At 42.9% G+C, this 16,209-nt stretch overlaps 1 protein-coding gene across 7 annotated transcripts in view; it reads right to left on the bottom strand.

The window, feature by feature from the left end:
- CDYL (chromodomain Y like) overlaps positions 1-16,209 on the bottom strand; it is a 161,030-nt gene that overhangs the window by 18,557 nt on the left and 126,264 nt on the right. For all 7 annotated transcript variants that reach the window (XM_033934781.1, XM_033934783.1, XM_033934788.1 and 4 more), the window contains one exon: positions 8,397-8,607. In XM_033934781.1, coding sequence (XP_033790672.1) covers positions 8,397-8,607 — 211 coding nt within the window. The remainder of the gene's footprint in view (positions 1-8,396; positions 8,608-16,209) is intronic.

Raw genomic sequence — 16,209 nt, forward strand, 5'->3', positions numbered from 1 at the left:
AATACTCTGCTTTCCCACACGGCCCGACGCGACATTTTCATTTCCTCCTCCGGTCACTATATGGGAGATAATCTTATGGGTCGCCCTTTAGCTAGGTATCTTAAAACTAAATCAAAACGTTTACACATCTCAGCTGTTCAAGACTCATCAGGACAATTAGCTAGAACCAGATCTCTGATTTCTTCCCAATTTGAAAAATTTTATACTACTCTATATCAATCTGAGCTATCAGCCTCTGAATCGGATATAGACTCTTTCCTCGCCTCTTTAACTCATCCGACTGTATTGGAATCTATAAAAACAAAACTGGACGCTCCCATCACCACGTCTGAGATTGAAACTACTATATCCTCCTTACCCACTGGGAAAGCCCCAGGTCCGGATGGCTTTACTAATGAGTTCTTCAAAATTTTCCGAGCTCTCTTGGCGCCTCAACTCCTCACGTATTATGATTTTCTCCACTCCACTCCGGATAAACAATTTAATTTCGCTGAGGCCACTATTGTAGTTATTCCTAAACCAGAACGCGATGCTACTTTGGTTAAAAATTTCCGTCCTATCTCTCTCCTTAATTTGGATTACAAAATTATGGCAAAACTACTCGCATTAAGACTCACCACAGTGATCCCAACCCTTGTACACAAAGATCAAACAGGATTCATCAAACAAAGATACATAGGAGATAATTTACGCTTATTTCACCATATCAATGCTCACGCCAAAACACTGTCAGATCCTGTGATTGGTCTAGCCATTGATGCTGAGAAAGCCTTCGACAGAGTGGAGTGGCCATTCTTATTCCAAGTACTGAAATGGTACAATTTTGGTCCTTTCTTCACAGACTGGATAGAAACACTATATAGACAACCCACCCTCGTATTCTGATTAACAACTCTCACTCCAACAAATTCCCCCTTCATAGAGGCACCCGTCAAGGCTGTCCCCTTTCACCATTGTTATTTGACTTAGCGTTGGAACCTCTCCTGTCAGCTATCCGACAATGTCCCCTAATTAAGGGTATCCCCTCGTCCAGTCGAGACATTAAATTAGCAGCCTATGCTGACGATGTCCTTCTCTTTCTCAGAGATCCTCTTGTCTCCTTGCCCCATCTTATTAACATTGTCTCTCAATACTCTCAACTTTCTGGATATTCTGTTAATTGGGAGAAATCAGAAATCTTTCCTCTCAATGACCACATCTCCTCCTCAGATCTGGCTCAATTTCCTTTTTCATGGTCACAGGGAGCTGTGAAATATTTAGGGGTCCTAATTCATAAAGATCCAGTACACGCACAGGATCTGAACATATCCAAAATCAAAAATTTAGTTTTAAACACTACAACTCGTTGGTCCCCACTTTATTTGTCATGGTGGGGCAGAATAGCCTCCATTAAAAAGACTTTAGCCCCGCAAATTAATTACACCCTTTCCATGCTTCCCCTCCTATGCCAGAAAAAATTATTTCATTGGCTCAATATGAAAATCTCTGAATTTATTTGGAACAAGAAAAAACCCCGTATTGCTCTCGCCAAGCTGAAGGCCTCTAAGATTAATGGCGGATTAAATTTACCAGATTTTTATTATTATTATATCGCATCTTTAGCCAAATATGGAGTTTATTGGATCGTTGATTCTAATCCTCAGGATCAACCAGCATGGTTTGAAATGGAACGCTTTTTAAGTGTACCACTGCACGTTTCCTGCTTCCTCACAGTGTCAATACCTAGACACTTGAGAAAGTATTCCTTGTTGAGTGCAACGCAGCATGCTTTTCATCTTCTAGATGCAACGGCTGAGATCTCTATTAGCAAAAGCCCACTCATGTCCCTTTGGAATAACCCTAAAATTCAAAATAAAGGTAGATCCCTTTCATGGAAGAGGTGGCAACGGGCGGGTGTCGAGTTTGCTCATCAATTAATCTCCTCCACCTCATTCGTTCCTTTTGATATTTTTTGTTCTGCATATTCACTTCCATCCTCTATACATTCCCAATGGCTCATGCTTACTGGAATACTGTCTAAGGTACATATACGCCCTGACTTTATGACCTCTATCCACACTGTTCACCACTGGTCTACTCTGGCCTTAATGAAGGGTAAAGCAATATCTCTTTTTTATAGTATTCTAAGGGATCACTCTTTCACCTTTTCACCTCAATCAATGAACCAATGGGACTCGATTCTGCAGACTACGCTTTCTGATATAGATTGGGAACTTTTCTGGTCCTCTACAAACCGTCCTCTTCTATCTTCCAGAGTCTCGCAATCAATGTTCTTCGTTATGTGGAATGCAGTATGGACCCCATTTCGCATGTGGAAAGCGAAGCTAAAACAAGACTCCAACTGCTGGAATTGTTTGAAAGAGTCTGGAACTCTTGATCACATGCTTTTTCATTGCACTATAGTTCACTCCTTCTGGATTCGTATTTGGGACACTATAAAATCTATTACTAAGTGTTCAGAAGAGATTTCCATGGACATTGTAATTCTTCGTTCTCAACACCCTTGTTTCGCACAAACAAACTGCCCACCTAAACTCATTGATGCCATGTTTGTAACAGCTCTTATGCATATTCTAAAAAATTGGAAATCATCCTCGCTACTTGACTACACCTTTTGGTGGAACTCTCTGAGCATGTATCACAAATTTGAATCTTATGCATATGAGAAAAACATGATTTCTCGACTCTCCAGAAACATGGTGCGAAATAAATCACCTTGGTCATTCTTAGATTCATATGTTCATTCTAACCAGTAGACACTTCTGCCTCTCTATCTATCTATCTCTCTCTTTTTCTTTTTCTCCCTCTTTCTTTCCCTCTCTCTTATTTCACTTTCCCTGCTTTTCTGCCTTTCATATATCTTCTATTAGCAGTTACAAATACCCTGGATTCTTTTTATTAATCTGGTTGTATGTAAATGATTGTAAACATAGACTTTTTCTACACCATTGTGTCTTATTCAGATTTTGTGTGTTTGAACTGCTTTCTGTAAATTTTTTATAATATTCAATAAAAATCTAATGAACTAGGAAATCTGTTAATTGTCCCCCTTTTTAATTTTTTAACTGTTAAACGCTTAGAATGTATGATTGCCATTTTATCAAAAATTTTACTAAACTTGGAAACACCTCCACAAGATCAAGAGAGGTTGGAAACTTCCCCGGCATTAGTGAATCAATGATGGAATGTACCATCTCCATGCGTAAGCGGGGCACCTTCAGTGCCACATTGACCGCTTTAAGATCCAGGCTCGGTCTCCTACTTCGGAGTCTTTCATTAGGACGATGAAGCATATCGAGTATCTTTCTGAGCCCAAGTCGCCCTCTGGCATGGGCTCAAGGGCCACAAGATCCAAACGTTTGCCGACCACGGCCTGCACCCAAAGCACCACCTCGAGGTGGTCTGCAGGGGAAACTAGAAAGTATATGGAGAAAGGATGGGAAAACTCCAAGTGAGCCCATTGTATAACATCTCCGACACACAGCGGTCTGATACGACGCTCTCCCATTTTGCAAAGAAAGGAGACAGCTGCTCTCTCCCTGATGCGTGGGGGAGATCTGAAGGCCAGATGCCAGAACTGTCTCTTCTGGGGGGAGGGAACTGCTGGACATCCATTTAAGGACTGCTGACAGACCTCCTGAAATGGGGTCTGGGGAATGCAGGGCATCTCTGCTCTGAGGAGAGAAGACCATCATACTGGTGAGAACGTTCAAATGGACTAAAAGCAGAACGCCCCAAACCCCTGGTGGGATGTGTCCTGTTTCCAGGCAAAGCCATCGGCTTGCAGTCTTGTAGACCTGCCAGGAGATCATCTAAACCCTGGTCGAAACGACGCCATTTTTAAAAGGGAAACGTATTCAGGGTGGCCTCAGAGAAGGAGTCCCCAGAACTCTGCCTGATCCAAGGCATCTTCCAGGCAGACACTGAAGAAGCGCCCAACTTGACGAAAACTTTCAGAATGTCAGATAAAGCATCAGCCATACAATCCACTCTGGAGATGAGAAATTCCAAATCACGCAGCACCACAGTGACAGGGCATGGTGAAGTGTGGAGAGGCACGCCCATGCAACAAAGGACGAGGCTGGAGCCACCTCAATCCCGGCCACAGCCAAATCAAAAAAGGTGCATAAGGATGAAATCCATATGCCTGTCCTGAACATCATTCAGGACCACTTCTCCATTGGGAGAAAAAGAAGTGCACATGTGACCTGATTCACAGCTACAGCAACCTCCAGAGAAGCAAAGTGCTTAGTAAAACCGCTCACCATGGCCCAAGTGCAAAACAGGGGACCCTCTGGGTTACCCCAAATCTTCGACAGGATATAACCCGCATCGCAGCTATTAAGGGAAGGAGGCAGGTAGCGGCCTTTTGAGCACTCATGAGAGAACATTCCTGCTGGACCAGCTTAGTAAGCTGCAGTGGCCATTCCTACAGCGCTTCTGAGATGAAGTCCTCCAGACAATTAGATTTTAGGAACCTGTGTGCTATGGGATCGTCAGCCAGGTCCCAAGACACACACGGAGCCAGATTGCAGAGCTCCGCCAAACATTCCACATCAGTGGCCGCTGCCGAACCTCCCTGTGAAGCAGAGGTATCGGGAGAGTGCCCAACGCCATTGGGGGTGTTGCCCTTTTACGCTCCAGAGTTCCTGCTGGGGAACCAAGCGAAAGAATCAGGCCAAACAGTGGCAACATCCCCACGGACAGCCTAGACATCAGTGGAATGATCAGACATGGACTTCTATACAAGTTATGCCTGAAAGAGCCTTTGTACAATTCCTGGGGAAAAGGAAGTCTCCTGCGGCAAAAGCCGCCCTGTGCTCCTCAGAGTACTTGGAGGACTTATAAAGTTTTTTTCTGGAAGTGTGCTTGCGTTACGCTGAGATGCTGCCAGTGCTCACCCGAGAGCCCCCAAACGCGATTTTCTTTTTTTTTTTTTTATTCTTTATTTATCATTTTAAATTTTAACAAAATCAAAACATTTTGTACAGAAAGATTGTCTAATCGTTCATAATAATAGAAGAAATTAATTTACATAATACTAAAAATCTCTAAATCTAACAATCTCAAGTCCTCAAATATTGATCCAAGAATTTATGAGTGAACTTTAAGGAAATCCATTAATAAACCTATACAAGAAAAAGGTATCTAGTGACTGGTTTAAGGAGCTTATTCTATTTATCAAGTCCATTAGTTGTTACTATTACATTGTTGTTGTCGTTCTTCCTTCTTTCTCCAAACGTTTCTGCGTCAAGAAAGCTGTAAGTTGAGCCGGTTCAAAAAACACATATTTATTATCTCGATACCTTATAATACATTTACATGGGAAGCGTAAAAAGAAAACACCACCCAGCTGTGCAACTCCTGCTTTCATCAAAAGGAATTGACGTCTACGACTCTGGGTTTCTCTACTAACATCTGGAAATATTTGAATTTTCAAGCCCAGAAATTCCTTATTTTTGTTCTTAAAGAACATTTTTAAAATCCAATCCTTATCTGGCAGCAACGCCACAGATAGTAAAAGAGTTGCTGGTTTAGCCAAATCTTTATCTGATACTTCCAGAATTGCTGTCAAATCTTGTTGAAGATCTTGTGCTTCCTGTTTCTGATTCTCCGTTTGCTGATTTATTACTTTGTTAGGCAAATAATATACCCGAGTGAGAGGGGGTAATGATTCCTCAGGAATATTTAATATCTCAATAAAGTACCTTTTTATCATCTCCCTTGGGTTTATAGATGGAACTTTTGGAAAGTTCAGCAAGCGGAGGTTATTAGTCCGATAATTATTTTCCATTGTTTCCAACTTCCTTCTTATAATTTGATTATCCTTTATTATCGTAGTTTGAACTTGTTTAATCATTATTACTTCTTTTTCAATTTCTCCTACTTTTTCTTTAATAGTGGAAATTTCCTGTTTATGTTCCTCTATTGTTTGTTTTTGAATTTTTATATTCTTTTCTCCTTCTTTAATCTGTTTGGTTAGTGAGTCTCCCAGTTTAGAAACAAGGTCCCATATTGAGTCAAGAGTCACTTCAGCTGGTTTTTCATGTTTAAAGGAGATCTCATGTAAAGTTGAAAAAGGCTCACCTTGACTGCCTTCTGTCTGCAGATCCGAGTTTTCTTCTCCCTCAGATCTCCTATCCGCTGGAACTTTCTCTGGGCTTAAAAAAGCCATGGAAACTTCCCCTTGCTGGCTCCCCGATGTTGCAGCCTCTCGGTCATGGAGTGCTGCTGCTTCTGGCCCACTCCATTCGCGTGGGGAGCTTGCGCTCAGCGGTGGGGGAGGTGGAATCCTCTGGTCGGGGCTCAGAGTGGTGTCTAGCCCTGGGACTTCCGGTTCGGCGTCACTCCACACCACAGAATCCAGCGGGCGATTCCCCGAGACTCCAGGCTCCCTCTGCAGACGCTGTAGAAAGTGTTCGATGGTACCGAGAGGGGAGTGTTCAGGGCGCCGCGAGGCTGCAGCGGAGCTCTTACCCCGTCTCTTCGGCATCGAGATAAGAATAAAAAATGAAACTGTTCACAGGAAAATGAATGATAGTTCCACAGCGTCTCACCAGACACAGGTACGAGTCGCCATCTTGGATCGGCTATCCCCCCAAATGCGATTTTCAAGGAAATTGGGGCAGAAGGCTCAAGGAGGGTCTCCCCTGAGGCGAAAGGCACCACTTCCATGCAAATTTAGCCCCCCTCATGGGCTGCAGTGCACGTGGAACACAGCTGCGCAACCAATAGCCATCTGCTGCAAACAAGGCATGAAATCAATTCATCCCAACCTGGGAAGGCCATTTATGAAGTTTGGAGCAAAAACGAAGCTCTGAACTATAAAAATATTGATGTATTCAAATTGGGAAAATCCAAGATGGCCGTTGAGTGCCAATTTTGCAATACAATCACCCGGGAAAAGAACAGGAATCCCCAGAAAACGTCAATTTTAGAGGTGGGGGGATAGGGCATGCAGGGAAATCACCCAAAACTCCTTTTTTTAAGACCCCCCAAAATCGCCAAAACAGGCTGTCACACTGCTACTCACTGTTCCTTTGTGCTGCATGGGAGAAATTCAGTCAGTGCTGAAGAAGCATGTAGGGAGATCTAATGCCTCAGGAAGCTGTAAAGCTAGATTTCAAGTCTTCTGACTGCCCCTCCAGCCCAACCTCCACGGCCAGTGACCTCCATCACCCTCAGATACGTAGCACAACCACCTGGCAGGGTCACGCAGTCCAGCTCAGATCCCGGGCGCACCTCCATGGAACCGCTCAGCCTGTGCTACACTCACTAGCAGACAAACCTGGGGTGAGCTGTCTCCCAATCCCGGGTGGCGGCATGGGACCAGGCAGGTGCACTCGGGGCTTGTGCCTGCCTCTCGCTGTTGCAGCAGATAGGGACTCAGGTAGCCGTCCAGCTAGGGAGCCTGCCGATGCAGCGCTCCTACAGAAAGATACTGGGGAAGGAGGCCCTCTTGCCGGAATTAATCAGGAGGCTTCTCAGCCCTGCAGAATGCAGAAAGGTGCCAGGGAAGGAGGCCCTCCTGCCGGAATTAATCAGGAGGCTTCTCAGCCCTGCAGAATGCAGAAAGGTGCCAGGGAAGGAGGCCCTCCTGCCGGAATTAATCAGGAGGCTTCTCAGCCCTGCAAAATGCAAAAAGGTACCAGGGAAGGAGGCCCTCCTGCCGGAATTACAGTAAATTAATCACTTGTTTAAATTTACAACAAATGTAGAGCTGAGGCAAGAGGCTTCTGCTGGACATGTGAATTGCTTTAAAAAAATAAAAAGAGGAAATAAAAATGTAAAGGTATCAGAGATGTGCATTTTCCAAAGCTGAGCAGACTTCCCTGCCTGCCCTGTGCCCTATCCCTACCTGCTTGCCAGCCACTAGGCCTGCCTGTCCTGTCCCCACCTGCCACTAGACCACAAGAGGGGGAACAGGGTGCAGAGCCTGGCAGGGAGAATTTGGTTCAGAATGGTTTTTTTCTTGTTTTCCTCTAAATCTAGGGTGCGTCTTATGGAGCGAAATACAGTAAATAGTTTAGAAAAAAGTAATACAAAAATCTATTGCTAAAGGTATCTTGCATGCAGAAGTCTATGTCTAGAAATGCTACGTAAAAATAACTATGTATTAATTACTGATAATTCCAAATTATGAATGACTTAAACCTTCTAAATCTAAAACTGTTTTCCCTTGAACTGGTCAATCAACACTAGGAAAAATATAGAGTTGGAAAGCCATTTTACTAAGAATATAATAGAGATCTTTATTTTGTTGTTTACTGAGAATTTATACTATCATTTGTGGGGGGGGGAAAAAAAGATACAACAAAATTTTTTATAGACTAAATGCTGCACCTTTCACAGCAATAACCTCAATTGTTAAAAGAGACAAAAGAAAAAATACTTACAGAAGCCAGACCCATTATCCTAGGAAATGTGAGCGATGAACAACCATCAGGACTTTGTCCAAAAGTAGTGTACGGCGTTTGAAACCAGGCCTTCTCATTAGCCCAAACAACATCACAAAGAGGCAATATTGATGCTCCAAGTCCAACTGCAGGTCCATTTACTGCTACAATGATGGGTTTCTTAAACTGAATAAAAGTGTTCACAAAATTCCTAAAAAGAAATAACTATGCTTAGGAATATTAATCAAACTTTAGTCTTGTGCTTTGGCAGCAACCTTTACCTCTGTATCTGACAGCATTTAAACATTGTATTGTCATTTTAAAAAAATTCCTGTTCCTAACAAATTACACCATATTTTTAGACTATTAGTTCTTGATGAAATCACTTTTTTCTGGTGTGCATCCCTTGCATAGAGAGGCTTCAAAATATGAAAAATCTCTTTTGTAAAGTTGATAAAATTTCAGGAAAAACTAGGTAGGAGTTCAATCTCAAGCATTAGTCACTTGGTAAAATGTTTTCTATTTCAAGTTAAGAAAAAGGATAGTCTATATCAGGCCTCAAAACCCCCATTCACCAATCACCATGGCTACTAAAAAGTCAGATCAGGTGCCTAAGGGACCACATAGAAAGCAGTATTGGAGCTGCAGAAAACATGTTGCTTCTTTGGGAAGCAGCCTCTTGTTGGTTAGTGCATGTTATGCAAATATTTTGTGTCAGTCAAGAAGAGGCCTTCCTAAGACTTCCGGCAATCCGTTTGATATTTTTTTTTTTCTGGAAGTATGTTCTTGGTGGTACAAGCAACTCACAAGGAATGATACCAATAAAGGAGCTTTGGATAGTAGCTGTGGCAGCACTTACTCTAGAAGGCTGGGAGAGGAATTTTTAAAAAAAATTTAGAATCTCTTTGGTGGTAAGTGGGAAATGATTATATTAAACTTGAGCTTTGGTACTGGAGAAGGATTTTTATGTGTGCTATGGATGACCAGAAGAACCAACAAAGCCCAAATGATGAAGTTATGACTGTCTTATTTTGGTCACACTGTCAGAAGAGAAAGATCATTTGAGAAGGATATCATGTTTGGGAAGTTCAAAGGTACCAGGTGAAGAAGGTGACCTGCACTCAGATGGCAGGACACATTGAAAACAACCATGGGGATGATGCTGGAGGACCTTACCAGACTAGAACAAAACCAATTTCTTTTTAGATCTGTAAACCATCAATTACTACTGTTTACTAAAATCTATTAAAAATGTAGAAATCTTAACATCTCTCAGATGTGATGCTATACCTGCACAATGCTTGAGTCACTACATTGGGCCCCCTATCCACTACCACATATAATTCAAAAGTACAAATGTATTCATTCTGCAACTTCTCACTGTCTCTCCTCTTTTCACTCTCATTACATCCTTCCCTCATGAATGCCACACATCAGGTGAATCATTCATATCTATGCCCTTCTCCACTGTGAATACCTGGCTCTACATTGGGTCAATATTGAGCTGCCACATACTATAAATGCCAACTGTGATAGTTTAAAAAAAAATCCAGATATTCAGCACTAATATCTAAATAGGGGCAAGAGTTGCTGCTATCCAGATAGCCTTGAGGTAGCTGAAGCAATTTGTAATGCTATCAATGGCATGAAGATGGTTCTAAATAGTGCCACTGAATGCTGTTGATGCTGCCTGGGGTGGGTGGTTTGCAGGGTTTAGGTGAGATGTACAATCCTGGATACCTAAGTTCAAAAGAATATAAATTAGATGGATTTGATCCAGAAGGCAAATACTAAATTTTATAACCATCATTCAGGGTCTAAACGTAAACTCTGAAAGAAATTAAGGACAAGTATTTAATTACTTGTAAGAAAATAATGTATACGAAGCAGGCCTGTTTCAGTAGATAGAAGCAGATCACATGAATACAAAAGGTGGTAGGTTCAGGACTAATCAAATTAAATTTTTTTATAGAAAGGGCAGTGGATGTAGTGGGGTAGTGAGCGCCCGGGGTGGAGGTGCACTTCCATACCCCCCCCCCCGTGTGCCTGCCCCTTCCCCCTCTGTAAAAACCGGGACCCCCTGACAATCCCCCTCGACAGGTTGCACCAGAAGGGGGCAGGGCCACCATTATGAAGAGGTGGCCCTTCAAGGCAGAAGGGAATGGGCATCCCTCCTGCCTGATTTTTGACAAAAGGTACGGGGGCAGTGTGGGGGGTGGAGGGTTCTCGAGCTGGGGGATGGTCTATGACCCCCCCCAGTCCACTAGAGAAGGGAAGGCGCGCATGTTGCAAGGGGTCGGAGAGGTGCTAGCACCTCCATCAAGATGGCGCCCAAGGTGGACCGTCATACCACTCCCCCCCTTACTACACCACTGAGTGGATGTATATATACAGTGGTACCTTGGATTATGAGCATAATCCGTTCCAGGAGCATGCTCATAATCCAAAATGCTCGTTTATCAAAGCGAGTTTCCCCATAGGAAATAATGGAAACTCACTTTGATAGGTACCCCCCCTCCTCCCCCACCCCCGAGAACCGGCATTGCTCCCCCCCGAAGGCCCCCCTGCAAACCGGCACCCTCCTTCCTGCGATCCGGCACCCCCCCCCCACCATCGGGCACCCCCCCGCCTGACCTGAGGTCCCCCAACCCACCCGAACCCTCTTCTTACTTCAGTGTAGCCTCCGCACTGGCACTGGCACCGGCACCAGCATGTCCTGCCGGTGTCCGAAGATCTGCTTCCTGTGCTGGGCCTTGAGCATGCGCACGTGAACTCTCAGGCCTTGAGCATGCGCACATGCTCAAGGCCCAGCACAGGAAGCAGATCTTCGGGCACCGGCAGAACATGCTGGTGCCGGTGCGGAGGCTATACTGAAGTAAGAAGAGGGTTAGGGTGGGTTGGGGGACCTCATGTCGCAGCGGGGGGGGAGGGGTGCCGGATCGCGGGGGGGAGGGTGCCGGTTAGCGGGGAAGCGTTCGCAAATCGAGGCGCGCTCGGTTTCTGAGGCGCCGATTTTGCAAATGTTTTGCTCGTCTTGCAAAACACTCGCAAACCGGTGCACTAGTAAACCGAGGTACCACTGTATTAAGTGTTTTGCCCAGGGGCATAAGGAGTAGCGCTGGGCTTGAAATTGCAACCTCAGGACATCAAGGCTGCAGCCCTAACCACTAGGCCATTCCTCTATACCTTCCAACCCTCAGGAAATATCTTCACTTCTGAGTAGACACACGCCACTTCCAATACAAGGTGCTTCCATTTGGTCTAGCATCAGCACCCAGAATATTCACAAAATGTTTACTTGTAAAGGCTGCAACACTCCACTTTTGCAGTTTTCATGTGTTCTCTTATCTGGATGACTAGTTGATCAAAGCCCCGACACCTCAAAAAGCTCATCTAGACATAGATTCAACTATACATCTTCTAGAACTTCTCAGTTTTGCAGTCAATTACAAGAAATCCCATCTCTAATCAACTCAAATTCTAGACTTCATTGGAATTCTTCTAGATATTATACAAGCTCATGCCTTTCTACCACAACAGACTCGACGCTTCGATTCATATCTTCCAGATGGCTTCCTCTCTTCAACGCATCATTGCACATCAAATGATGCATCTTCTAGGTCACATGGCATCTACAGTTTGTCACTCCATTTTCCCATCATATCTCAGAGGACCTCAGTGGGCACTCTCAACCCAATTGTCTCAAGCCACTGATACACTTTTAACTATCACCAACAAATCTGTCTAGAGGCCTTCTTTTCCACATTCCACCACATCAAAAGATATTGACAACAAATGTTTCCATGCTCAGTTGGGGAGCCCACCTCAACGGTCTCCATACTCAAGGCAACTGGAATCCTCAAGAGAAATTTCTCCATATCAATCTCCTTGAGCTTCGGGTAATCCGAAATGCTCTTGGCACAATCCAGGATTGCATGCTCAATCAAGTAGTTCTCATTTGAACAGACAACCAAGTAGCCATGTACTACGTGAACAAACAAGGAGGTCACAGGATCTCACCAGCTTTGCAATAAGCAATCAGAATTTGGTCCTGGGCAATTCTGTGCAATATATTCCTCAAAGCAGTTTATCTCGCAGGAAAACAGAATGTCCTAGCAGACAAGTTGAGCAGACTTATACAACCTCATAAGTGGTCACTCAACTCAACTATGTTGCATCAAATACTTGCGGATTGGGGAAACTCAAGAAGTAGGTCTTTTTGCCTCCCCTCACAATCACAAATTTCCAGACTTCTGTTCCAGAATCTATACTCCCAAATGTTGAAGTCTGATGACTTCCTCCTAGACTGGACAGACAAATTTCTATATGCTTTCCCTCCAATACCTCTAATTGGTAAGACCTTATTCAAACTTCGTCAAAAACAAGCAACCATGGTTCGCATAGTGCCCCAGTGGCCATGTCAACAATGGTTTCCTCTTCTCCCATCACACTTCAAATCTTTCCAATGTTGCCGACGCAGAATGTGTGTTCTCTTCTTCCTCCTAATCTGTTAGTTGACTTTCATAGGTGGTATCTTTCTCTCAACAACTAGATATTTTACCATTTTCTGTACCAGTGTCAGCCATCATTCAAGCTTCTAGAAAACCTTCCACACAACAATGTTATTGCTTTAAGTGGACTCACTTCATACTCTAGTGCAGTGGTTCCCAACCCTGTCCTGGAGGACAACCAGGCCAATCGGGTTTTCAAGCTAGCCCTAATACATATGCATGAGAGAGATTTGCATATAATGGAAAAGACAGGCATGCAAATCTTCGCCATGCATATTCATTAGGGCTATCCTGAAAACCCGATTGGCCTGGTGGTCCACCAGGACAGGGTTGGGAACCACTGCTCTAGTATAATCTGAACCCACTGGATCCAATAACTTATCTTCTCCCATCAGTTCTGGACTACCTCCTGCATCTCTCTGTCAGCATAGCTATTGCTAGCAATCAGCATTTTCAGTTGGCAGAACTAATGTCAGCAAAGGCCTATGGGAAATTATCTGACTCTGGAATGTTGATGCAGAATTCTGTTCTCCTGCACAGAATTCACATACATTAAGTATCCAGCCAGACTGGATTGTTTATCAAGAAGATAGGCTGCTTGAATGGGACAAAGAAGCCAGAGACTAATCCCATCTACCATGCCTGCAAGTATCACACCTTCCTTATCAATTAAATTAACCATTGTTTCAAACAGTTTAAAAATTCTAAACAGAAAGATACTGGGACATACAATAGTTTCTATATTCAGAATAAGATTCCAAGCTATAAAAGCCTCCTCTCTGCAACACACATTCAGCTCTCTTTCTCTGTCTAGCTCTCTGTCTATCCTTAAAACTTCAGACTCTCTGTCTCTTTGCCTCTGAACTCTGTAAGGCAGGGAAACTGCTTTGCTCTCTACTTAATTGTAATGCTTAATTGTAATGCTTATAAATATTGCTTTTCTGTAAGCCTATTTCTATAATATATTCTTTATGCAATCACCTCTGGCTGTGTTTCTTATTGGATTCTACTCCTGGTGAATCTTCTGTGAGGGAACTGAACCTTGGACCTGGCGTGTGTAAGGGCGCCTCTCACATAACCCCTACCACCTCACCTTGTGGGGGACCTGACCTAACAATCCTTACACTCTCTAACTCTGGTCTCAAGACTACTTCAGTAAGAGTACACCTCAGTGCTATTACAGCTTTTCATACACTTCTGGATAAAAAGCCATTACCAATATATCCTATAGTTTCCAGATTCATGAAACGCCTTTTTCATACCAAACCACCAATCAAGCCTCCTCCAGCTGCTTGGGATCTTAATGTTATACTTTCTACTTTGATGAAACCTCTGTGTGAACCACTCGACTTCATCTCTCAAGTTTCTGATTTGGAAAGTGGTCTTTCTAATCTGCATCATATCTGTGCGACAAGTCAGTGAACTTCAAGCACAGGTCCACCTTACACAACATTCTATCACAATAGGGTGGTTTTTCACACTCATCCAAAGTTCCTCCTGAAAATCATCTCAGAATTTCATCTGAACCAGTCTATAGTTCTCCCTGTTTTCTTTCCAAGGTCACATTCTCACACTGGTTAAGCTGCTCTCATTCGATCCTAACAGACTTGGAGCTCTCAACACTAAGAGAACCATCTCTACATGGCCGGCGAACTGTTTATTTTCCATTTAGATGCCAATGTCTGTCCAACCTTTTTGATTTCACCAAGCTCACAAAATTATGATCCTGGCAACTAGGGAGTTCCACAAGTGAGAATATGCTGCCTGCTTGCACTAGGATAAAGCAGTTACTTACCTATAACAGATGCTATCCGAAGAAAGCAGGCAGATATTCTCACAACTTTCCCACCTCCCCTATTTGGCTTCTTAGCTTTTTTTTTTTACTGAACTAATGCAAGCTGACATCAGGCAGGAAGGCACTCACACATGCGCAGTATGGGCAGTCTTGAGACTTTTGCATTGTCCATACCGTGTTCCGTGGATGATATCTCTCCATATATGAGATTATCTGCCTGCTGTTCTCAGATTACACATGTTACAGGTAAGTAACTGTGTTTTTTAACTAGTTCTTAATCCATAATAAGACATTACCTCCTATCACAAGACTTTCTAATTTCCTCAGAAGTCTTTCATGAGGTACTTTGTCAACTGCTTTAAATATCCAAATACACAATATCGACAGGTTCACCTTTATCCACATATTTATCCACCCCTTCAAATAAATTTAGTGGATTGGTGAAGCAAGATTTATCTTGACTAAATCTATGTTGGCTCTGATTCATGCTTAGATATACCTCCTGTATCAAGAATATATTACTTGCCACCATTTGTTAGAGATTCAGGCCAACCTTTGGAGCCAGCAATAGCTAGGAAGATGCTTGGGTATGTAGAGAATAGGAAAAAGGAGGTAATGATGCCCCTACATAAGACTCTGCTGAGACCTTATTTTAAATATTGTGTACAATTCTGAAGACTGCACTTTCAAAAAGAAAGATATACACAGGACAGATTCAGTCTAGAGCAGTGGTCCCAAACCTGTCCTGGGGACTCCCCAACCAGTCAGGTTTTCAGGATATCCAGAATGAATATTCACGAGAGAGATTTGCAAGTAGTGGAGGCAGTGCATGCAAATTTCTCTCATGAATATTCATTGTAGATATTCTGAAAACCTGACTGGCTGGGGAACCCCCAGGACAGGTTTGGGAACCACTGGTCTAGAAGAAGGCAACTAAATTGGTTGGTGTTCTTTTTCATAAAGCATTTGAGAACAGACTTAAGGATTTCTATATGTATTCCTTGGAGGAAAGGCAGGAGAGGGTAGATATGATGGAAACATTTAAATACCTAACAATAAAACAGACAAAAAAAACCCCTCTACAGCCAATGATCAAAAGATAAACGTTCAAAGTAGAATTGCAAAAAAGTTTTCAAAAATTATCTCATCAAAGATGTTATCAATAACAATATATGTCTTTACAAAAGTAACATCAATAGCAATGTGAATCTGGGCTATAAATCATTTCATAAAACAAGAGGGAAAAAGACCTCAGACACTTTGTATGTCGTTTCAAAACAGCAAAACTGATAAATCAAACATTTAAATAGCTACATGGCATAAATTCACATAATCCGCACGGTGTTTCCATTATTTGTTGAGAGTGGTTTCTCCTAGTTTCCATTACACCTTTTTTTTTTTTCATTTTTCTCATCCAATACACTTTAGTATAATCCTGTGCACAAATACCTTATGATTGGTTCTCCTCTGTCTAGTGATCTCTATATGCACCATTGATGTCACAATT

Source organism: Geotrypetes seraphini, chromosome 2 (genome assembly GCF_902459505.1).
Source record: "Geotrypetes seraphini chromosome 2, aGeoSer1.1, whole genome shotgun sequence".
NCBI classification, from domain to species: Eukaryota; Metazoa; Chordata; class Amphibia; order Gymnophiona; family Dermophiidae; genus Geotrypetes; species Geotrypetes seraphini.